The sequence below is a fragment of the Oncorhynchus masou genome, unplaced genomic scaffold (assembly GCF_036934945.1).
Source record: "Oncorhynchus masou masou isolate Uvic2021 unplaced genomic scaffold, UVic_Omas_1.1 unplaced_scaffold_894, whole genome shotgun sequence".
In the NCBI taxonomy this organism is placed as follows: domain Eukaryota; kingdom Metazoa; phylum Chordata; class Actinopteri; order Salmoniformes; family Salmonidae; genus Oncorhynchus; species Oncorhynchus masou.
Window position 1 is genome coordinate 273237 of NW_027015409.1, and position 20871 is coordinate 294107.

The 20871-nt window shown below is 49.3% G+C and overlaps 2 protein-coding genes across 11 annotated transcripts; one reads left to right on the forward strand and one right to left on the reverse strand.

The window, feature by feature from the left end:
• Nucleotides 1–771: 771 nt before the first annotated feature.
• On the forward strand, nucleotides 772–14300 carry LOC135538029 (uncharacterized). 10 transcript variants are annotated; one of them, XM_064964021.1, is made up of 9 exons: nucleotides 772–1509; nucleotides 1850–2056; nucleotides 4836–5084; nucleotides 6551–6664; nucleotides 7626–7703; nucleotides 8908–9092; nucleotides 13310–13345; nucleotides 13437–13475; nucleotides 13894–14300. In XM_064964021.1, exons 1-9 carry the CDS (start codon nucleotides 1422–1424, stop codon nucleotides 13951–13953), a joined length of 1056 nt encoding a protein of 351 aa, XP_064820093.1. In that variant the 5' UTR covers nucleotides 772–1421; the 3' UTR covers nucleotides 13954–14300. The 10 variants fall into 10 exon arrangements, with proteins under 10 accessions (XP_064820093.1, XP_064820094.1, XP_064820096.1 ...); XM_064964022.1 differs by having other exon boundaries at nucleotides 13437–13463; XM_064964024.1 differs by having other exon boundaries at nucleotides 8991–9092.
• On the reverse strand, nucleotides 14234–16702 carry LOC135538031 (protein NOXP20-like). The gene is made up of 3 exons (XM_064964031.1): nucleotides 16585–16702; nucleotides 16378–16431; nucleotides 14234–15906 (listed from the first exon to the last, which is right to left on the reverse strand). The coding sequence occupies exons 1-3, from the start codon at nucleotides 16696–16698 to the stop codon at nucleotides 15793–15795; spliced, it is 282 nt and encodes a 93-aa protein (XP_064820103.1). The 5' UTR covers nucleotides 16699–16702; the 3' UTR covers nucleotides 14234–15792.
• Nucleotides 16703–20871: the final 4169 nt, after the last annotated feature.

Here is a 20871-nt window from a genome sequence, read left to right on the forward strand (position 1 = left end):
CACCTGTTGTATTCAGCATTTCACTGTGAGGTCTACTACACCTGTTGTATTCAGCATTTCACTGTCAGGTCTACTACACCTGTTGTATTCAGCATTTCACTGTGAGGTCTACTACTGTTGTATTCAGCATTTCACTGTGAGGTCTACTACACCTGTTGTATTCAGCATTTCACTGTGAGGTCTACTACACCTGTTGTATTCAGCATTTCACTGTGAGGTCTACTACTGTTGTATTCAGCATTTCACTGTGAGGTCTACTACACCTGTTGTATTCAGCATTTCACTGTGAGGTCTACCACACCTGTTGTATTCAGCATTTCACTGTGAGGTCTACTACACCTGTTGTATTCGGCATTTCACTGTGAGGTCTACTACACCTGTTGTATTCAGCATTTCACTGTGAGGTCTACTACACCTGTTGTATTCAGCATTTCACTGTGAGGTCTACTACACCTGTTGTATTCAGCATTTCACTGTGAGGTCTACTACACCTGTTGTATTCAGCATTTCACTGTGACATACATACCTAGAGCATTTGCAATGACTTAACCTAGTGTTCTAGAACACAAAACATTCTTACTAAACAAACCCCATTACCCAGAGTCCCTCAGGAGAGAAGCAATTCACAATAATCATCTTTCTCTCTTTCTATCTCCAACTCTCTGTCTTTCTCCCACTCTCTGTATCTCTGTCGCTCGTCTCTCTTTCCACTTCTCTCTCGCTCTCTCTCTAAGACAGTTTCAGGAAGTGACAGAGGAAGTGGAGTAGTGAGCCACAGTGTGTAACGTTCTCTGGTTTCTCTGTTCATAGACGAGGCGAGACTGAGAGAGTAGGGAGACAGACAGAGAGAGAGACAGAGAGAGAGACAGAGAGAGAGACAGACGGAGAGACAGACAGAGAGACAGACGGAGAGACAGACGGAGAGACAGACGGAGAGACAGACGGAGAGACAGACGGAGAGACAGACGGAGAGACAGACGGAGAGACAGACGGAGAGACAGACGGAGAGACAGACGGAGAGACAGACGGAGAGACAGACGGAGAGACAGACGGAGAGACAGACGGAGAGACAGACGGAGAGACAGACGGAGAGACAGACGGAGAGACAGACGGAGAGACAGACGGAGAGACAGACAGAGAGAGAGACAGAGACAGAGTGAGAGAGACAGAGAAGGACAGACAGAGAGAGACAGTGTGAGAGAGACAGAGAGAGAGAGAGAGACAGAGACAGACAGAGAGAGAGACAGAGACAGACAGAGAGAGAGAGACAGAGACAGACAGAGAGAGAGAGACAGACAGAGAGAGAGAGACAGACAGAGAGAGAGAGACAGACAGAGAGAGAGAGACAGACAGAGAGAGAGACAGACAGAGAGAGAGAGAGACAGAATACGTGTCTGTCTGACCGTGTGTCATGCGTTACCATGACGAGAGAAGCACTCATCAAACTCTTCATCCTCATCCTTCTCGCCTTTATCATCTGTCTCCCAGAGTTCTTCACTTCACACAGAGGTATTTATTTTTGTATTTATTTTGGATCCCCATTAGCTGTTGCCAAAACAGGGGTCCAGCAAAATAAAGGCAGTTTATACAATTTTAAAACATTACAATACATTCACAGATTTCACAATACACTGTGTGCCCTCAAAATAATGTGACAGATTAACAGACAGACACACAAGTTTGAGAGAGAATGTGTGTGTGTGTGTGTGTGTGTGTGTGTGTGTGTGTGTGTGTGTGAGAAAGACGGGGTTGTGAAACATACTTTATCGTAACCGAGATCACTGACACAGGAAATATGACACAAACAGATACTTGAAAAGTCACCTCTCTCTCTCTCTCTCTGCTGCAGCGAGGGTAAACTTCCACTGTGTGACCTTTGACCCCTGTGGGGACCAGGAAGTGACAACGCAGTGCGACCCCGGGCTGACCCCTGCGGGACAGAGCTCCAACCGGAGCGCCGAGGAGAAGCCCGTCTGTCACACCGGGAGGACGGGTTCTGGAGTGAGCTGGTTGCTGTGTGACACAGAGACCCTCCGTGGCAACGCCTCGCTGTCAGGTGGGCAGGGACTTCAGTTGGACGATCGACAGTTTAGACGGACCCTTCATTGATCATACATCGATTGATTAACAGTTGATATTAAATAGTAGCTCGGTTTCCATCAAATTGCCAATATTTAAAAGTCAGCATGAAGAAAATGTCCACCAAACAGGATGTTGAGGATAAACAAAACTGAGGTCACGTAAAAACATATATATTTTTTTTTTGGGGGGGGGGGGGCTTCATGTACCGAATAACAATCTGAAGTTCAATGTGTTTTCATCACATTTTCAACCCTGGCAATAATATTTGGTCACAAAAAAACTGCGAAAAATAACAAAATGTGCCTGCTGTGGTCTTGTCACCTGCGCTCTAGGCCAACTACAGATGCAGTATGGGTAGGCTAGTCTAGTATTCGCCGTAAAACATTTTAGACATCTGACTCGCTGGGTAGATGAACAAGGTGTTTATCTTTCATTTGAGCTATTGGACTTGTTAATGTGTGGAGGTTAAATATTTCTAAGAATATTTTTTGCATTCTGTGCGCCATCTTTTGAGTTGAGCTTGGGGGGGGGGTGCCCTTGGGGAACGTGGTACCATGATGTCGTTAAAGACCCCACCGTGTCAAACAGCCGACCAGTTAAAGACCCCACCGTGTCCAACAGTTAAAGATCCCACCATGTCAAACAGTTAAAGACCCCACCGTGTCAAACAGTTAAAGACCCCACCGTGTCAAACAGTTAAAGACCCCACCGTGTCCAACAGTTAAAGATCCCACCGTGTCAAACAGTTAAAGATCCCACCGTGTCAAACAGTCAAACAGTTAAAGACCCCACCGTGTCAAACAGTTAAAGATCCCACCGTGTCAAACAGTTAAAGATCCCACCGTGTCAAACAGTTAGAGACCCCACCGTGTCAAACAGTTAAAGACCCCACCGTGTCCAACAGTTAAAGATCCCACCGTGTCAAACAGTTAAAGACCCCACCGTGTCAACCAGTTAAAGACCCCACCGTGTCAAACAGTTAAAGACCCCACCGTGTCAAACAGTTAAACAGTTAAAGACCCCACCGTGTCAAACAGTTAAAGACCCCACCGTGTCAAACAGTTAAAGACCCCACCGTGTCAAACAGTTAAAGACCCCACCGTGTCAAACAGTTAAAGACCCCACCGTGTCAAACAGTTAAAGACCCCACCGTGTCAAACAGTTAAAGACCCCACCGTGTCAAACAGTTAAAGACCCCACCGTGTCAAACAGTTAAAGACCCCACCGTGTCAAACAGTTAAAGACCCCACCGTGTCAAACAGTTAAAGACCCCACCGTGTCAAACAGTTAGAGACCCCACCGGGTCAAACAGTTAAAGACCCCACCGTGTCAAACAGTTAGAGACCCCACCGGGTCAAACAGTTAAAGACCCCACCGTGTCAAACAGTTAGAGACCCCACCGTGTCAAACAGTTAAAGACCCCACCGTGTCAAACAGTTAAAGACCCCACCGTGTCAAACAGTTAAAGACCCCACCGTGTCAAACAGTTAAAGACCCCACCGTGTCAAACAGTTAAAGACCCCACCGTGTCAAACAGTTAAAGACCCCACCGTGTCAAACAGTTAGAGACCCCACCGTGTCAAACAGTTAGAGACCCCACCGTGTCAAACAGTTAAAGACCCCACCGTGTCAAACAGTTAGAGACCCCACCGGGTCAAACAGTTAAAGACCCCACCGTGTCAAACAGTTAGAGACCCCACCGTGTCAAACAGTTAAAGACCCCACCGTGTCAAACAGTTAAAGACCCCACCGTGTCAAACAGTTAAAGACCCCACCGTGTCAAACAGTTAAAGACCCCACCGTGTCAAACAGTTAAAGACCCCACCGTGTCAAACAGTTAAAGACCCCACCGTGTCAAACAGTTAAAGACCCCACCGTGTCAAACAGTTAGAGACCCCACCGTGTCAAACAGTTAGAGACCCCACCGTGTCAAACAGTTAAACAGTTAAAGACCCCACCGTGTCAAACAGTTAAACAGTTAAAGACCCCACCGTGTCAAACAGTTAAACAGTTAAAGACCCCACCGTGTCAACCAGTTAAAGATCCCACCGTGTCAAACAGTTAGAGACCCCACCGTGTCAAACAGTTAGAGACCCCACCGTGTCAAACAGTTAAAGACCCCACCGTGTCAAACAGTTAAAGACCCCACCGTGTCAAACAGTTAAAGACCCCACCGTGTCAAACAGTTAAAGACCCCACCGTGTCAAACAGTTAAAGACCCCGCCGTGTCAACCAGTTAAAGACCCCACCGTGTCAAACAGTTAAAGACCCCACTTCCTGTTTCCATCACATCTGTCGTGGTTATGACATTACTTCATAAAAACTGTGAATGGAAACGTGGTTATTGACTGAAAATGTTGGATTTTACTCTTCACCTTTCCTTTTCCCCTCCTCTCCTCCCCCTCTCTTCTTCTCCTCTATTTTCCCCTCTCATCTCCTGGCTCCTCTCCTCTTCTCTCCTCTCTCCTTGCCTCCCCTTCCCCTAATTTCCTCCTCTTCTCTTCTCTCCTTGCCTCCCCTCATCCTCCTCTTCTCTCCTCTCTCCTTGCCTCCCCTTCCCCTCATTTCATCCTCTTCTCTCCTTGCCTCCCCTCCTCTCTCCTCTTCTCTCCTCTCTCCTTTCCTCCCCTTCCCCTCATTTCATCCTCCTTTCTTCTCTCCTCGTCTCCCCTCCTCCTTTCCTCCTCTCTTCTCTCCTCTCTCCTTGCCTCCCCTCCTCCTCCTTTCACCTCTCCTCCCCTCCATCTCTCCAGGGAGGAGGGTGGCGCTATCAGTGTTGTCTGAAGGAGAGAACGCGACTTTGTACGGCTTCCTGACAGAGAAGAAGAAAGAGGGGGAGGAAGAGGGGGAGGAAGAAGGACAAGGATTCATCTACTGCTGTTTTCGAACACCGCCCCTTTCCATACCAACCAATCACAGCCAGTGTCTCCTTCATCTCCACACCCAAGGAACCAATCAGACAGCTGTAAAGTCTGACCTGCCCTGGACACGGCCACCTAGAAGTGAGTAGAGTTGGATCCCATGTGGCTCAGTTGGTAGGTGGAGCATAATGATACACAGAAGAAAGTAATTTTGTTTCTGGCCATTTTGAGCCTGTCATCGAACCCACAAAATGCTGATGCTCCAGATACTCAACTAGTCTAAAGAAGGACACTTTTATTGCTTCTTGAAATCAAAACATTAGTTTTCAGCTCTGCTAACATAATTGCAAAAGGGTTTTCTAATGATCAATTAGCCCTTTTTTAAATGATAAACTTGGATGAGCTAACACAACGTGCCATTGGAACACAGGAGTGATGGTTGCTGATAATGGGCCTCTGTACGCCTATTCTTTCAAAAACAAGGACATTTCTAAGTGACCCCCAAAACATTTGAACGGTAGTGTAGGTTGTATTTACAATGGTGTTTGTTCTTCACTGGTTGCCCTTTTCTTGTGGCAACAGGTCACAAATCTTGCTGCTGTGATGTCACACTGTGGTATTTCACCCAGTAGATATGGGAGTTTTTCAAAATCGGGTTTGTTTTTAAATTCTTTGTGGATCTGTGTAATCTGAGGGAAATATGTCTCTCTAATATGGTCATACATTGGGCAGGAGGTTAGGAAGTGCAGCTCAGTTTCCACCTCATTTTGTGGGCAGTGAGCACATAGCCTGTCTTCTCTTGAGAGCCATGTCTGCCTACGGCGGCCTTTCTCAATAGCAAGGCTCTGCTCACTGAGTCTGTACATAGTCAAAGCTTTCCTTAATTTTGGGTCAGTCACAGTGGTCAGGTATGCTGCCGCTGTGTACTCTCTGTTTAGGGCCAAATAGCATTCTAGTTTGCTCTGTTTTTTTGTTAATTCTTTCCAATGTGTCAAGTAATTATCTTTTAGTTTTCTCATGATTTGGTTGGGTCTAATTGTGCTGTTGTCCTGGGGCTCTGTAGGGTGTGTTTGTGATTGTGAACAGAGCCCCAGGACCAGCTTGCTTAGGGGACTCTTCTCCAAGTTCATCTCTCTGTAGGTGATGGCTTTGTTGTGGAAGGTTTGGGAATCGCTTCCTTTTAGGTGGTTATAGAATTTAACGTCTCTTTTCTGGATTTTGATAATTATCGGGTATCGGCCTAATTCCACTCTGCATGCATTATTTGGTGTTCTACATTGTACACAGAGGATATTTTTCTCCCTCCCACTCTTATCTCCCCCTTTCTCCTCCCCCTCTCTCTCTCCTCCCCCTCTCTCTCTCTCCTCCCCCTCTCTCTCCTCCCTTCCCCCTCTCTCTCCTACCCCTCTCTCTCCTCTCTTCTCCTCCTCCCCTCTCCCTCTCTCTTCTCCTCCTCCCCCTCTCTCTCTCTCTCTCTCTCTCTCTCTCTCTCTCTCCCCCTCTCTCTCCTCCCCCTCTCTCTCCTCCCCCTCTCTCTCTCTTTCTCCTCCCCCTCTCCCCCCCCCTCTCTCTTTCTCCTCCCCCTCCCCCTCCCCCCATCTCTCTAGGTGAGTGGTTGTGTGTCTTCAGGGTGGCGTGGTTGGTCCTAGTGGTTGTGGTCATGTTGACCGTCCTCACCACGGTCCTGGGTCTGATCTACTGGAGGACTCGCTGCTGTCGAAGTGAGTCACACACACACATTCTCGTATAACTAACCTTGTGGGAACACACAGGCACACACACACACACACACACACACACACACACACACACACACACATCTTAAACAAATGAAAAAGTCTTTATGTACATGGGTTGAAATTAAATGATTTCCCTCTCCCTCTTCTCCTTTCTCCCCAATTTCCCTCTTCTACCCCTCCCTCTTCTCCTTTCTCCCCCTTCTCTGCCTTCCCCTCTCTCCTACCCCTCCCTCTTCTCCTTTCTCCCCCTTCTCTGCCTTCCCCTCTCTCCTACCCCTCCCTCTTCTCCTTTCTCCCCCTTCTCTGCCTTCCCCTCTCCTACCCCTCCCTCTTCTCCTTTCTCCCCCTTCTCTGCCTTCCCCTCTCTCCTACCCCTCCCTCTCCTCCTTTCTCCCCCTTCTCTGCCTTCCCCTCTCCCTCTCCTACCCCTCCCTCTTCTCCTTTCTCCCCCTTCTCTGCCTTCCCCTCTCTCTCTCCTACCCCTCCCTCTTCTCCTTTCTCCCCCACTTCTCCACCTTCCCCTCTCCCTCTCCTACCCCTCCCTCTTCTCCTTTCTCCCCCTTCTCTGCCTTCCCCTCTCTCTCTCCTACCCCTCCCTCTTCTCCTTTCTCCCCCACTTCTCCACCTTCCCCTCTCCCTCTCCTACCCCTCCCTCTTCTCCTTTCTCCCCCTTCTCTGCCTTCCCCTCTCTCTCTCCTACCCCTCCCTCTTCTCCTTTCTCCCCCACTTCTCCACCTTCCCCTCTCACTCTCCTACCCCTCCCTCTTCTCCTTTCTCCCCCATTTTCTGCCTTCCCCTCTCTCCTACCCCTCCCTCTCCTCCTTTCTCCCCCTTCTCTGCCTTCCCCTCTCTCCTACCCCTCCCTCTCCTCCTTTCTCCCCCTTCTCTGCCTTCCCCTTCCCCTCTCCTACCCCTCCCTCTCCTCCTTTCTCCCCCCTCCCAGAGGAGCCCAGTGGGTTCCAGACCAGAGGATTCAACACGGACCTCCCTGATGTCTCTGTCTCACTACATCACTCCTCAGGTACAGTGCCTTGCGAAAGTATTCGGGCCCCCTTGAACTTTGTGACCTTTTGCCACATTTCAGGCTTCAAACATAAATATATAAAACTGTATTTTTTTGTGAAGAATCAACAACAAGTGGGACACAATCATGAAGTGGAACGACATTTATTGGATATTTCAAAAAAATTTAACAAATCAAAAACTGAAAAATTGGGCGTGCAAAATTATTCAGCCCCCTTAAGTTAATACTTTGTAGCGCCACCTTTTGCTGCGATTACAGCTGTAAGTCGCTTGGGGTATGTCTCTATCAGTTTTGCACATCGAGAGACTGAATTTTTTTCCCATTCCTCCTTGCAAAACAGCTCGAGCTCAGTGAGGTTGGTTGGAGAGCATTTGTGAACAGCAGTTTTCAGTTCTTTCCACAGATTCTCGATTGGATTCAGGTCTGGACTTTGACTTGGCCATTCTAACACCTGGATATGTTGATTTTTGAACCATTCCATTGTAGATTTTGCTTTATGTTTTGGATCATTGTCTTGTTGGAAGACAAATCTCCGTCCCAGTCTCAGGTCTTTTGCAGACTCCATCAGGTTTTCTTCCAGAATGGTCCTGTATTTGGCTCCATCCATCTTCCCATCAATTTTAACCATCTTCCCTGTCCCTGCTGAAGAAAAGCAGGCCCAAACCATGATGCTGCCACCACCATGTTTGACAGTGGGGATGGTGTGTTCAGGGTGATGAGCTGTGTTGCTTTTACGCCAAACATAACGTTTTGCATTGTTGCCAAAAAGTTCAATTTTGGTTTCATCTGACCAGAGCACCTTCTTCCACATGTTTGGTGTGTCTCCCAGGTGGCTTGTGGCAAACTTTAAACAACACTTTATGGATATCTTTAAGAAATGGCTTTCTTCTTGCCACTCTTCCATAAAGGCCAGATTTGCGCAATATACGACTGATTGTTGTCCTATGGACAGAGTCTCCCACCTCGGCTGTAGATCTCTGCAGTTCATCCAGAGTGATCATGGGCCTCTTGGCTGCATCTCTGATCAGTCTTCTCCTTGTATGAGCTGAAAGTTTAGAGGGACGGCCAGGTCTTGGTAGATTTGCAGTGGTCTGATACTCCTTCCATTTCAATATTATCGCTTGCACAGTGCTCCTTGGGATGTTTAAAGCTTGGGAAATCTTTTTGTATCCAAATCCGGCTTTAAACTTCTTCACAACAGTATCTCGGACCTGCCTGGTGTGTTCCAGACCAGAGGATTCAACACGGACCTCCCTGATGTCTCTGTCTCACTACACTCCTCAGGTACCTCTCTCTCCCCCCTCCCAGAGGAGCCCAGTGGGTTCCAGACCAGAGGATTCAACATGGACCTCCCTGATGTCTCTGTCTCACTACATCACTCCTCAGGTACCCCTCTCTCCCCATCTCTCTCTCTCCCCCTGTCTCTCGCTCTCTCTCTCTCTCCCCCTATCTCTCTCCCTCTCTCTCTCCAACAGCAGAAAACAGAATAGCCTGCATCCCAAATGGCATCCTACCCTATGGTCACTGCACTATATAGGGAATAGAGCCCTATGGTCACTGCACTATATAGGGAATTAGAGCCCTAGCGGTGTAGCTAACTACTGGAACTACACACTACTGTTTAACCATGTAGCGGTGAAGCTAACTACTGGAACTACAGACTACTGTTTTACCATGTAGCGGTGAAGCTAACTACTGGAACTACAGACTACTGTTTTACCATGTAGCTAACTACTGGAACTACACACTGCTGTTTTACCATGTAGCTAACTACTGGACCTACACACTACTGTTTTACCATGTAGCTAACTACTGGAGCTACACACTACTGTTTTACCATGTAGCTAACTACTGGAACTACACACTACTGTTTAACCATGTAGCGGTGTAGCTAACTACTGGACCTACACACTACTGTTTTACCATGTAGCTAACTACTGGAACTACACACTACTGTTTAACCATGTAGCTAACTACTGGAACTACACACTACTGTTTTACCATGCAGCGGTGTAGCTAACTACTGGAACTACACACTACTGTTTTACCATGTAGCGGTGTAGCTAACTACTGGAACTACACACTACTGTTTTACCATGTAGCTAACTACTGGAACTACACACTACTGTTTAACCATGTAGCGGTGTACCTAACTACTGGAACTACACACTACTGTTTAACCATGTAGCTAACTACTGGAACTACACACTACTGTTTTACCATGTAGCTAACTACTGGAACTACACACTACTGTTTAACCATGTAGCGGTGTACCTAACTACTGGAACTACACACTACTGTTTTACCATGTAGCGGTGTAGCTAACTACTGGAACTACATAACTACTGTTTTACCATGTAGCAGTGTAGCTAACTGCTGGAACTACACTCTACTGTTTTACCATGTAGCTAACTACTGGAACTACACACTACTGTTTTACCATGTAGCTAACTACTGGAACTACACACTACTGTTTTACCGTGTAGCTAACTACTGGAACTACACACTACTATTTTACCATGTAGCGGTGTAGCTAACTACTGGAACTACACACTACTGTTTTACCATGTAGCCGTGTAGCTAACTACTGGAACTACACACTACTGTTTTACCATGTAGCCGTGTAGCTAACTACTGGAACTACACACTACTGTTTAACCATGTAGCTAACTACTGGAACTACACACTACTGTTTTACCATGTAGCGGTGTAGCTAACTACTGGAACTACACACTACTGTTTTACCATGTAGCGGTGTAGCTAACTACTGGAACTACACACTACTGTTTTACCATGTAGCGGTGTAGCTAACTACTGGAATTACACTCTACTGTTTTACCATGTAGCGGTGAAGCTAACTACTGGAACTACACACTACTGTTTAACCATGTAGCTAACTACTGGAACTACACGCTACTGTTTTACCAAGTAGCGGTGTGGCTAGACAGACAGGCACAACACTTCTCCGTTCAGTAGTGGGTCTAGAGACAGGCACTACACTTGTCCGTTCAGTAGTGGGTCTAGAGACAGGCACTACACTTCTCCGTTCAGTAGTGGGACTAGAGACAGGCACTACACTTCTCAGTTCAGTAGTGGGTCTAGAGACAGGCACTACACTTCTCCGTTCAGTAGTGGGTCTAGAGACAGGCACTACACTTCTCCGTTCAGTAGTGGGTCTACAGACAGGCACTACACTTCTCCGTTCAGTAGTGGGTCTACAGACAGGCACTACACTTCTCCGTTCAGTAGTGGGTCTAGAGACAGGCACTACACTTCTCCGTTCAGTAGTGGGGCTAGAGACAGGCACTACACTTCTCCGTTCAGTAGTGGGGCTAGAGACAGGCACTACACTTCTCCGTTCAGTAGTGGGTCTAGAGACAGGCACTACACTTCTCCGTTCAGTAGTGGGTCTAGAGACAGGCACTACACTTCTCCGTTCAGTAGTGGGTCTAGAGACAGGCACTACACTTCTCCGTTCAGTAGTGGGTCTAGAGACAGGCACTACACTTCTCCGTTCAGTAGTGGGTCTAGAGACAGGCACTACACTTCTCTGTTCAGTAGTGGGTCTAGAGACAGGCACTACACTTCTCTGTTCAGTAGTGGGTCTAGAGACAGGCACTACACTTCTCCGTTCAGTATCGGGGAAAGACTCCATGAAGTGATGTACAGTGTATTGAAATACATCCCCATGTCAACGGGGCATTAGGCTGACTCACTAATGCCAGATAGCCTGAAGAATATAAGTGAAACGGACATGTAGCCTGTGGCCTGTGACACGTACATGTAGCCTGTAGCCTGTGACACGTACATGTAGCCTGTGGCCTGTGACACGTACATGTAGCCTGTGGCCTGTGACACGTACATGTAGCCTGTGGCCTGTGACACGTGCATGTAGCCTGTAGCCTGTGACACGTGCATGTAGCCTGTAGCCTGTGACACGTACATGTAGCCTGTGGCCTGTGACACGTACATGTAGCCTGTAGTCTGTGACACGTACATGTAGCCTGTAGTCTGTGACACGTACATGTAGCCTGTGACACGTACATGTAGCCTGTGGCCTGTGACACGTACCTGTAGCCTGTGAAACTTACCTGTAGCCTGTAGCCTGTGACACGTACCTGTAGCCTGTGAAACTTACCTGTAGCCTGTAGCCTGTGACACGGACATGTAGCCTGTAGCCTGTGACACGTACATGTAGCCTGTGGCCTATGACACGTACATGTAGCCTGTAGCCTGTGACACATACATGTAGCCTGTGGCCTGTGACACGTACATGTAGCCTGTAGTCTGTGACACGTACATGTAGCCTGTAGTCTGTGACACGTACATGTAGCCTGTAGCCTGTGACACGTACATGTAGCCTGTAGTCTGTGACACATACATGTAGCCTGTGACACGTACATGTAGCCTGTGGCCTGTGACACGTACCTGTAGCCTGTAGCCTGTGAAACTTACCTGTAGCCTGTGACACGTACCTGTAGCCTGTGAAACTTACCTGTAGCCTGTGAAACTTACCTGTAGCCTGTGAAACTTACCTGTAGCCTGTAGCCTGTGAAACTTACCTGTAGCCTGTAGCCTGTGACACGGACATGTAGCCTGTAGCCTGTGACACGGACATGTAGCCTGTGGCCTGTGACACGTACATGTAGCCTGTAGCCTGTGACACGTACATGTAGCCTGTAGCCTGTGACACATACATGTAGCCTGTGACACGTACATGTAGCCTGTGGCCTGTGACACGTACCTGTAGCCTGTAGCCTGTGAAACTTACCTGTAGCCTGTGACACGTACCTGTAGCCTGTGAAACTTACCTGTAGCCTGTGAAACTTACCTGTAGCCTGTAGCCTGTGAAACTTACCTGTAGCCTGTAGCCTGTGACACGGACATGTAGCCTGTAGCCTGTGACACGGACATGTAGCCTGTGGCCTGTGACACGTACATGTAGCCTGTGGCCTGTGACACGTACATGTAGCCTGTAGCCTGTGACACGTACCTGTAGCCTGTAGCCTGTGACACGTACATGTAGCCTGTGAAACTTACCTGTAGCCTGTAGCCTGTGACACGTACCTGTAGCCTGTAGCCTGTGACACGTACATGTAGCCTGTGACACGGACATGTAGCCTGTGGCCTGTGAAACGTACCTGTAGCCTGTGAAACGGACATGTAGCCTGTAGCCTGTGACACGGACATGTAGCCTGTGGCCTGTGACACGGACATGTAGCCTGTGGCCTGTGAAACGTACCTGTAGCCTGTGAAACGTACCTGTAGCCTGTGAAACGTACCTGTAGCCTGTGAAACTTACCTGTAGCCTGTAGCCTGTGACACGGACATGTAGCCTGTAGCCTGTGACACGGACATGTAGCCTGTGGCCTGTGACACGGACATGTAGCCTGTGGCCTGTGAAACGTACATGGAGCCTGTGAAACGTACCTGTAGCCTGTAGCCTGTAGCATGTAGATATACATTTCACAAGAATGACACATTTAACTTCTCCCAGTGTTCAGTAATTGTTAGCTTGGTGAACTATATTTTCAGAGTAGCTTCCTCAACTGTGTGTGTGTGTGTGTGTGTTGTAGTAGTAATGTTGTGTTTTCAATGAACAGGCCTGTTGTCACCTATTCATGAAGAGAAGACTGCAGGTAAGGAACACACACACACACACACACACAGGAACACACACACACACACAGGAACACACACACTGACCTTGCTCGATGTGTGTGTTCTCAGAGGACGAGCCTCGTCAGGGTTACTACGGTAATGACACAGGTGAGAGTTCTAAAGACAATGTTCATTAATTAATTAATACCTATAGTAATATATTAATACCTATAATATATATATTAATACCTATATTAATACCTATAATAATATTCTCTCTCTTTCTCTGTGTCTCTGTGTGTCTCTCTCTCTGTGTCTCTCTTTGTGTCTCTCTCTCTCTGTGTCTCTCTCTCTCTGTGTCTCTCTCTCTCTCTCTCTCTGTGTGTCTCTCTCTCTCTCTCTAGCGCTATAATAACCTAAAATATAAAAAATATATTTACATAAAAATAAAAAAACCTATAATAATATATATATATTAATACCTATAATAATATATATATATTAATACCTATAATAATATATATTAATACCAACTAACATCTCTCTGCCACTCACTCTCTCTCTCTTTGCCTCTCTATCTCTCTAGCGCTCCACCACCGTGGCCACCCTCTCCACTCATCCCTTTCTCCTGAAGAGCTCTAGATGAACAGAGCAGAAGACAGGAACACCCTGAATGCTGTCTTGATGGGGGGGGGGGGTGGTATTTCCCTCCTGGGTCCTGGAGATCCTCAACAGACCCCCGAAGGACATTCCCCCCCCCACGAGGACAAAGACTAGTTTAGGTTTAGGGAAAATAGGATTTTATATGGAAAAACATTGTGTGTGTGTGTGTGTGTGTGTGTGCTGATACGTACAACAGTGTGTGTGTGCGTGTGTGTGTGTGTGCGCGTGTGTGTATATATAAAGACATGGCTCTGAAACAGTCAAAAGGTTTAAAAAGGTATTTTTATTTTTTGTTGTTGGCATTTTGTGATTAAAGGTTCCGTTGTCAGATTCCATCTCCGTTACCATAGCAGCAGATTCATAAATGATCAAAACAACGACTTAATAAACCAGTGGACCTAAAAACAAATACACATAGAAATAGAAATATAGAACATTATAGTTCTGGTCCTCTTTAGTTGTTCTACCATTTTAAACAAGGTTAGTTGTTCAACCATTTAAACAAGGTTAGTTGTTCAACCATTTAAACAAGGTTAGTTGTTCTACCATTTTAAACAAGGTTAGCTGTTCTACCATTTTAAACAAGGTTAGCTGTTCTACCATTTAAACAAGGTTAGTTGTTCTACCATTTTAAACAAGGTTAGCTGTTCTACCATTTAAACAAGGTTAGCTGTTCTACCATTTAAACAAGGTTAGTTGTTCTACCATTTAAACAAGGTTAGCTGTTCTACCATTTAAACAAGGTTAGTTGTTCTACCATTTAAACAAGGTTAGCTGTTCTACCATTTAAACAAGGTTAGCTGTTCTACCATTTAAACAAGGTTAGCTGTTCTACCATTTAAACAAGGTTAGCTGTTCTACCATTTAAACAAGGTTAGCTGTTCAACCATTTAAACAAGGTTAGCTGTTCTACCATTTAAACAAGGTTAGCTGTTCTACCATTTAAACAAGGTTAGCTGTTCTACCATTTAAACAAGGTTAGTTGTTCTACCATTTAAACAAGGTTAGCTGTTCTACCATTTAAACAAGGTTAGCTGTTCTACCATTTAAACAAGGTTAGCTGTTCTACCATTTAAACAAGGTTAGCTGTTCTACGGCGTAAAGAAACACCCCTTCATTAAGCAGGGAACATCAATACCTGCGGCATGTAGCTTAGCGGTTAGCGCGTTGGGCCGAGGAACCGAAAGGTCTCTGGTTCGAACACCTGAGCTGACAAAGCAACAAACATTTTTTATTTATGTCGTTGTGCCTTTTGAGAAAAGCACTGAACCCTAATTTGCTTCAGGTACGCCACTGTTAAACAACACATTACACTGTACTGATCTGGTTTACGTGACACTAAAAACAAACTCTAACAACAAAACTATTTTTTTTGGTTTCGCTTTTTAAAACGATAAAACATAATCTGATACACCGGGTTAAATTAGCCAGTTGACATGAATCATGTTTAGATTTACCTCTGAACAGTAATACACACACACACATATATATATATATATATATATATATATATATATATATATATATATATATATGTATAAAATAATCAATTTGGAGATGCTTAAAAGACATGAGTACAAGCTCTTCAATCTGAGAAGTTGTTCCCTACATGAAACTATACTAAGTTACTGAATTATATAATAGTTAAAAAATATCGTAGTCAGTCTGTTACTATGGCAACCTAGTAGTTGACTTCCGTATCACTGTTATTTATATATATATATCACACTATCTTCCTGTACATAGTTACATCATTAGGACTGGCTAGTATGCTAACAGCACTTCAGCAGTATGAGGTGTGTTTACTGTGGCTACGACAGGGTTAGGGCTGTGGTTCCGTGCGGGTTCTAGAGCTGTGGGTCTGGATGTGTGACATCTGGAGAACCGGGAGGAGGAGCTGGAAGGCGTTCTGGATGTATGTGGTGCTGTTAGAACCCTGCGGAACAACGGGACACTGTTAGAACCCTTCGGAACAACAGAACACTGTTAGAACCCTACGGAACACTGTTAGAACCCTTTCGGAACACTGTTAGAACCCTTTCGGAACAGGAGAACACTTAGAAACCTACAGAACAACATTACACTGTTCGAACCCTTCGGAACAACAGAACACTGTTAGAACCATACGGAACACTGTTAGAACCCTTCGGAACACTGTTAGAACCCTTTCGGAACAGCAGAACACTGTTAGAAACCTACAGAACAACATTACACTGTTAGAACCCTTCGGAACAACAGAACACTGTTAGAACCCTACATAACACTGTTAGAACCCTTCAGAACAACATAACTGTTAGAACCCTACAGAACACTGTTAGAACCCTTCAGAACAACAGAACACTGTTAGATCCCTTCAGAACAACAGAACACTGTTAGAACACTACAGAACAACTGTTATATGTCTTACCTCAAGCAGCACACTGTCTACCAAAGGGTTCAACTCTTCTGCTTTTCTCTGAACCTGGAAAAGGGCAGGAAGGGAGTCAGAGAACCAATGGGTGTGATGATCAGCTGATCACCTGACCTTAATGCCATTCATTTATTGCGTTGGAGACAAAGTCCCAGTACACACACACACACACACACACACACACACACACAGAGTACATCTTACCCCAACGGTGAGCAGAGTATCAGAGAACTTCCTGGCAAGACAACCCACCTCCCGACACATGGCACACGTCAACCTGCAACAGTCACAGACATTAACGATGCTCAGAATATACATATGAGTGGAAGGTCATCTCCCCTACAGCCTGGTCTCTAGCAGGTTTCTCCTGGTCCTGTCCCCCCCCCCCATACAGCCTGGTCTCTAGCAGGTTTCTCCTGGTCCTGTCCCCCCCCCCCCCCCCCCATACAGCCTGGTCTCTAGCAGGTTTCTCCTGGTCCTGTCCCCCCCATACAGCCTGGTCTCTAGCAGGTTTCTCCTGGTCCTGTCCCCCCCCCATACAGCCTGGTCTCTAGCAGGTTTCTCCTGGTCCTGTCCCCCCCCATACAGCCTGGTCTCTAGCAGGTTTCTCCTGGTCCTGTCCCCCCCCCATACAGCCTGGTCTCTAGCAGGTTTCTCCTGGTCCTGTCCCCCCCCCCATAAAGCCTGGTATCTAGCAGGTTTCTCCTGGTCCCCCCCCCATACAGCCTGGTCTCTAGCAGGTTTCTCCTGGTCCTGTCCCCCCCCCATACAGCCTGGTCTCTAGCAGGTTTCTCCTGGTCCTGTCCCCCCCCCCTACAGCCTGGTCTCTAGCAGGTTTCTCCTGGTCCTGTCCCCCCCCCATACAGCCTGGTCTCTAGCAGGTTTCTCCTGGTCCTGTCCCCCCTACAGCCTGGTCTCTAGCAGGTTTCTCCTGGTCCTGTCCCCCCCCCGACAGCCTGGTCTCTAGCAGGTTTCTCCTGGTCCTGTCCCCCCCCTACAGCCTGGTCTCTAGCAGGTTTCTCCTGGTCCTGTCCCCCCCGACAGCCTGGTCTCTAGCAGGTTTCTCCTGGTCCTGTCCCCCCCGACAGCCTGGTCTCTAGCAGGTTTCTCCTGGTCCTGTCCCCCCGACAGCCTGGTCTCTAGCAGGTTTCTCCTGGTCCTGTCCCCCCCCGACAGCCTGGTCTTTAGCAGGTTTCTCCTGGTCCTGTCCCCCCCCGACAGCCTGGTCTCTAGCAGGTTTCTCCTGGTCCTGTCCCCCCCCATACAGCCTGGTCTCTAGCAGGTTTCTCCTGGTCCTGTCCCCCCCCCATACAGCCTGGTCTCTAGCAGGTTTCTCCTGGTCCTGTCCCCCCCCCATACAGCCTGGTCTCTAGCAGGTTTCTCCTGGTCCTGTCCCCCCCCCCCCATACAGCCTGGTCTCTAGCAGGTTTCTCCTGGTCCTGTCCCCCCCCCCCATACAGCCTGGTCTCTAGCAGGTTTCTCCTGGTCCTGTCCCCCCCCTACAGCCTGGTCTCTAGCAGGTTTCTCCTGGTCCTGTCCCCCCCCCATACAGCCTGGTCTCTAGCAGGTTTCTCCTGGTCCTGTCCCCCCCCATACAGCCTGGTCTCTAGCAGGTTTCTCCTGGTCCTGTCCCCCCCCCCCGACAGCCTGGTCTCTAGCAGGTTTCTCCTGGTCCTGTCCCCCCCCATACAGCCTGGTCTCTAGCAGGTTTCTCCTGGTCCTGTCCCCCCCATACAGCCTGGTCTCTAGCAGGTTTCTCCTGGTCCTGTCCCCCCCCCCCATACAGCCTGGTCTCTAGCAGGTTTCTCCTGGTCCTGTCCCCCCCCATACAGCCTGGTCTCTAGCAGGTTTCTCCTGGTCCTGTCCCCCCCCATACAGCCTGGTCTCTAGCAGGTTTCTCCTGGTCCTGTCCCCCCCCCATACAGCCTGGTCTCTAGCAGGTTTCTCCTGGTCCTGTCCCCCCTACAGACTGGTCTTTAGCAGGTTTCTCCTGGTCCTGTCCCCCCCCCATACAGCCTGGTCTCTAGCAGGTTTCTCCTGGTCCTGTCCCCCCCCCCATACAGCCTGGTCTCTAGCAGGTTTCTCCTGGTCCTGTCCCCCCCCCTACAGCCTGGTCTCTAGCAGGTTTCTCCTGGTCCTGTCCCCCCCCCATACAGCCTGGTCTCTAGCAGGTTTCTCCTGGTCCTGTCCCCCCGACAACCTGGTCTCTAGCAGGTTTCTCCTGGTCCTGCCCCCCCCCCATACAGCCTGGTCTCTAGCAGGTTTCTCCTGGTCCTGCCCCCCCCATACAGCCTGGTCTCTAGCAGGTTTCTCCTGGTCCTGTCCCCCCTTACAGCCTGGTCTCTAGCAGGTTTCTCCTGGTCCTGTCCCCCCATACAGCCTGGTCTCTAGCAGGTTTCTCCTGGTCCTGTCCCCCATACAGCCTGGTCTCTAGCAGGTTTCTCCTGGTCATGTCCCCCCTACAGCCTGGTCTCTAGCAGGTTTCTCCTGGTCCAGTCCCCCCCCATACAGCCTGGTCTCTAGCAGGTTTCTCCTGGTCCTGTCCCCCCTACAGCCTGGTCTCTAGCAGGTTTCTCCTGGTCCTGTCCCCCCCCCATACAGCCTGGTCTCTAGCAGGTTTCTCCTGGTCCTGTCCCCCCCCCCCCCCCATACAGCCTGGTCTCTAGCAGGTTTCTCCTGGTCCTGTCCCCCCCCGACAGCCTGGTCTCTAGCAGGTTTCTCCTGGTCCTGTCCCCCCCATACAGCCTGGTCTCTAGCAGGTTTCTCCTGGTCCTGTCCCCCCCCCCATACAGCCTGGTCTCTAGCAGGTTTCTCCTGGACCTGTCCCCCCCCCATACAGCCTGGTCTCTAGCAGGTTTCCCTGGTCCTGTCCCCCCCCGACAGCCTGGTCTCTAGCAGGTTTCTCCTGGTCCTGTCCCCCCCCCCGACAATCTGGTCTCTAGCAGGTTTCTCCTGGTCCTGTCCCCCCCCCATACAGCCTGGTCTCTAGCAGGTTTCTCCTGGTCCTGTCCCCCCCCCTACAGCCTGGTCTCTAGCAGGTTTCTCCTGTCCCCCCCCGACAGCCTGGTCTCTAGCAGGTTTCTCCTGGTCCTGTCCCCCCCCGACAGCCTGGTCTCTAGCAGGTTTCTCCTGGTCCTGTCCCCCCCCTACAGCCTGGTCTCTAGCAGGTTTCTCCTGGTCCTGTCCCCCCCCCATACAGCCTGGTCTCTAGCAGGTTTCTCCTGGTCCTGTCCCCCCCCATACAGCCTGGTCTCTAGCAGGTTTCTCCTGGTCCTGTCCCCCCCCATACAGCCTGGTCTCTAGCAGGTTTCTCCTGGTCCTGTCCCCCCCCCCCCATACAGCCTGGTCTCTAGCAGGTTTCTCCTGGTCCTGTCCCCCCCCGACAGCCTGGTCTCTAGCAGGTTTCTCCCTGGTCCTGTCCTCCCCCCATACAGCCTGGTCTCTAGCAGGTTTCTCCTGGTCCTGTCCCCCCGACAGCCTGGTCTCTAGCAGGTTTCTCCTGGTCCTGTCCCCCCCCCCATACAGCCTGGTCTCTAGCAGGTTTCCCCTGGTCCTGTCCCCCCTACAGCCTGGTCTCTAGCAGGTTTCTCCTGGTCCTGTCTCCCCCTACAGCCTGGTCTCTAGCAGGTTTCTCCTGGTCCTGTCCCCCCCCCCCCCATTCAGCCTGGTCTCTAGCAGGTTTCTCCTGGTCCTGTCCCCCCATACAGCCTGGTCTCTAGCAGGTTTCTCCTGGTCCTGCCCCCCCCCCCCCCCTACAGCCTGGTCTCTAGCAGGTTTCTCCTGGTCCTGTCCCCCCCCTACAGCCTGGTCTCTAGCAGGTTTCCCTGGTCCTGTCTCCCCCCTACAGCCTGGTCTCTAGCAGGTTTCTCCTGGTCCTGTCCCCCCTACAGCCTGGTCTCTAGCAGGTTTCCCCTGGTCCTGTCCCCCCCTACAGCCTGGTCTCTAGCAGGTTTCTCCTGGTCCTGTCCCCTCCCCCCGACAGCCTGGTCTCTAGCAGGTTTCTCCTGGTCCTGTTTCTCCTGGTCATGTCCCCCCCCCCTACAGCCTGGTCTCTAGCAGGTTTCTCCTGGTCCTGTCCCCCTACAGCCTGGTCTCTAGCAGGTTTCCCTGGTCCTGTCCCCCCCCCCCCTACAGCCTGGTCTCTAGCAGGTTTCTCCTGGTCCTGTCCCCCCCCATACAGCCTGGTCTCTAGCAGGTTTCTCCTGGTCCTGTCCCCCCCCCCTACAGCCTGGTCTCTAACAGGTTTCTCCTGGTCCTGCCCCCCCCCATACAGCCTGGTCTCTAGCAGGTTTCTCTGGTCCTGTCCCCCCCCCTACAGCCTGGTCTCTAGCAGGTTTCTCCTGGTCCTGTCCCCCCGACAGCCTGGTCTCTAGCAGGTTTCCCCTGGTCCTGTCCCCCCCCCAGCCTGGTCCCATACAGCCTGGTCTCTAGCAGGTTTCCCTGGTCCTGTCCCCCCCATACAGCCTGGTCTCTAACAGGTTTCTCCTGGTC